Source organism: Gavialis gangeticus, unplaced genomic scaffold, assembly GCF_001723915.1.
Source record: "Gavialis gangeticus isolate Ggan-Ray unplaced genomic scaffold, GavGan_comp1, whole genome shotgun sequence".
Classification (NCBI taxonomy): domain Eukaryota; kingdom Metazoa; phylum Chordata; order Crocodylia; family Gavialidae; genus Gavialis; species Gavialis gangeticus.
Window position 1 is genome coordinate 129,783,793 of NW_017729025.1, and position 2,492 is coordinate 129,786,284.

General features: G+C 45.7%; 1 protein-coding gene across 6 annotated transcripts in view; it reads left to right on the forward strand.

The window, feature by feature from the left end:
* The window catches only part of PPFIBP2 (PPFIA binding protein 2), a 223,748-nt gene that overhangs the window by 196,395 nt on the left and 24,861 nt on the right, over positions 1-2,492 (forward strand). For all 6 annotated transcript variants that reach the window (XM_019519541.1, XM_019519543.1, XM_019519542.1 and 3 more), the window contains one exon: positions 1,212-1,300. In XM_019519541.1, coding sequence (XP_019375086.1) covers positions 1,212-1,300 — 89 coding nt within the window. The remainder of the gene's footprint in view (positions 1-1,211; positions 1,301-2,492) is intronic.

The window sequence follows — 2,492 nt, forward strand, 5'->3', positions numbered from 1 at the left end:
ACAGCACAACTGTGGCTGGGGTCTCCATGGAGACTGGCCCCAGCCATGCAGGAAGGGTTTGCTGGGAAATGGAGTTAGCTGCTGCCCAGATCCACCATTTTGCCCACCCCTGCTGTACAAAGTTGTCAACTGGAAGATATAATTACCAGGGTATTTTAACTGTGCCCATAGCACAGGCTGTTGCAGACTGTGGGATGCTCAAACTAACTTTAAACAAAGTAGGTCAGATACCAGAAGTAGTTTAGCCATGATCAGCATGGTCTAATTTACCTTTCTTGGCAGGTTTATTTAGCCTACACTGTAGTCCATCCAGCTGTGGCTAGAGTGCTTCTCTTACTTGAGCTAGTGTGGGTATCCTTGTGCGTAACTGCCATGTTCAGTGTAGACATACATTTTCATGTTTATTTTGTAAAACTTTGACGTTTTTAAACAAATATGAATTTTCTATTCAAAGTTCACTTGGTTTTTCATTCCTCTAGAAATAGACTGTGCTGTAGAAGCCACATGTCCAGCACAAGCTACCTTATAAACAGAGGTGCTCAATCCCTGGCCTGTGAGCCAGATCTGACCAATGGAGCCATGTCATCCAGCCCTGGACAGTTCCCTGTGGGTCCAGATATTTGGCAGTGGGGGTTTAGTGGCACTGTTAATTGCTCCCCTGCTGCCAGATTTCCAGACCAGTGAGGAGCCCCAGAGGTCAGATAATGTGGCCTTGTATGCTAGATCACTCCAGTACATGACTGGATCCAAGTGCGCAGGGTAGGGTCAGGTCAGGCCAGGCTGGCACATAAGGTTGGGTTGGGTTGGGTTGGATTGGATTGGATTAGATTGGCCTGGAGTGCAGCTGGGTTTTGCCCCCAGGGGTTGCATCTATAGACCAACCTCACATAGAAGCTGGACTGCAGACTTACTCTGCACCACTCATCTGGCCTGCAGGGCAAGAAGATTGAGCACCCCTGTTCTAAAGCATTTCTGGAATCACTCATAAGGCCTGGTGGGAGCTGCCTTCAGAAAGAAAGATGTCTGAAAGGGATGTGGAAAAGAATAGATAAGACTGTATGAGGCTTTTGGAGGTACTGGGGGACTCCTGTGTATATGTTCATGTGTGTGTAAAGTAGCAGAGATGAAAGGCTGGTCTTTAAGGTCATGTATTGGACCGAAAAGATTTCCTAAAGGTGGATTTGTTTTCTTTGCTATTTTTATGTCTGCAGGATGGCTTGATGATATTGGCTTACCTCAATACAAAGATCAATTTCATGAATCCAGGGTGGATGGGAGAATGCTTCAGTACTTAACTGTGGTAAGATGGCTTGCCATAAAATCCATTTCCTCCATTTGGACAGACTCTGAACCCTTGAATTTGCTCACATTGAGAGATGTGGACCTGGAACATCTGCAGAAAGAATTTGAGTAGCTCTTCAGCAATTTTCCTGTTCATCTTGGGCTTATTTAAAATGGTAGAAGTAAAGATCTTTGCAAGAAAAAATACAAACACAGTCATCTTTGCCCTAGGAATAGGCTAAAGGAGATTATGTGACTAGAGTTGGTTTCTGTAGGATGGATGTCTACCCATTCCGGACCAACACAGTGAAATTAGGGATAAATTGAGCCAGGATTTTTTTCTATTCAAGGGTAACAATGTTTAGCAAGTAGAAACCATCACTGCATATGATACGTAGTGGGTGCATCTATATGTGCCATTAACATCCAACTATATGTCTGGAATTTATTCCTGGGAAGCTCCTGGGCATGCAGTTTACATGTGCACCTGGAATGCATCACACTGAGCCAGGTCAGAGCAGCCTCAGCTGGCAGGGGACCTGGTGGGGGTCAGACTGCCAGTCTAGGGTTGCTCTAACTGGGCTTAATGTGCTATAGAGGGGCTGGTTGGGGCACGAGGGTGCTTCAGTGCAGGGCTAGCTGGCAGGCACCCTCAGACTCCATCCAGCTGCATCAGCATCCACACGTGCTGCTGCGCATGAAAAACCAAGTACTAGCCTGCTGCAGAGATTTATTAGTTTCCTGAGCCCTAATAAGGGTGCATGTATAAATGCTGAGATGTTTACTGCATAGCTAATTAGTCAACTCTGCAGTAAACATCTCACGCAGATGTGCCCAGTTAGACATTTGCCAAGCTAGTATCACAGCTGTGCAAGCTACAGCAATGTTTAAATATTTGTTGCTGGTATATGCTAGAACTCTAGCACCATTCTTTCATGTAATTTTTGTTTTGTAACAGCTATGAATGTATTTTGTAGCAATTTAGCATTTGCTGCAGAAAAGCATGGATTTCCTCCTTTAAAGGAGAAAAGTGTGAGAAACCACAGGTTTCCCCTTGCAGACTGAAAGAGTTCAAGCCTGCAAGGGGCTGCTTGGAGCTAAGGGGGAAGGGATGCAGAGTACACACATCATGCACATGGTAGCCAGGCAAGGTGGTAGAGAGCAGTTCCTACAGCTCCCTCTAGGTAAGTGGATGGGGATGGGGATGTGGG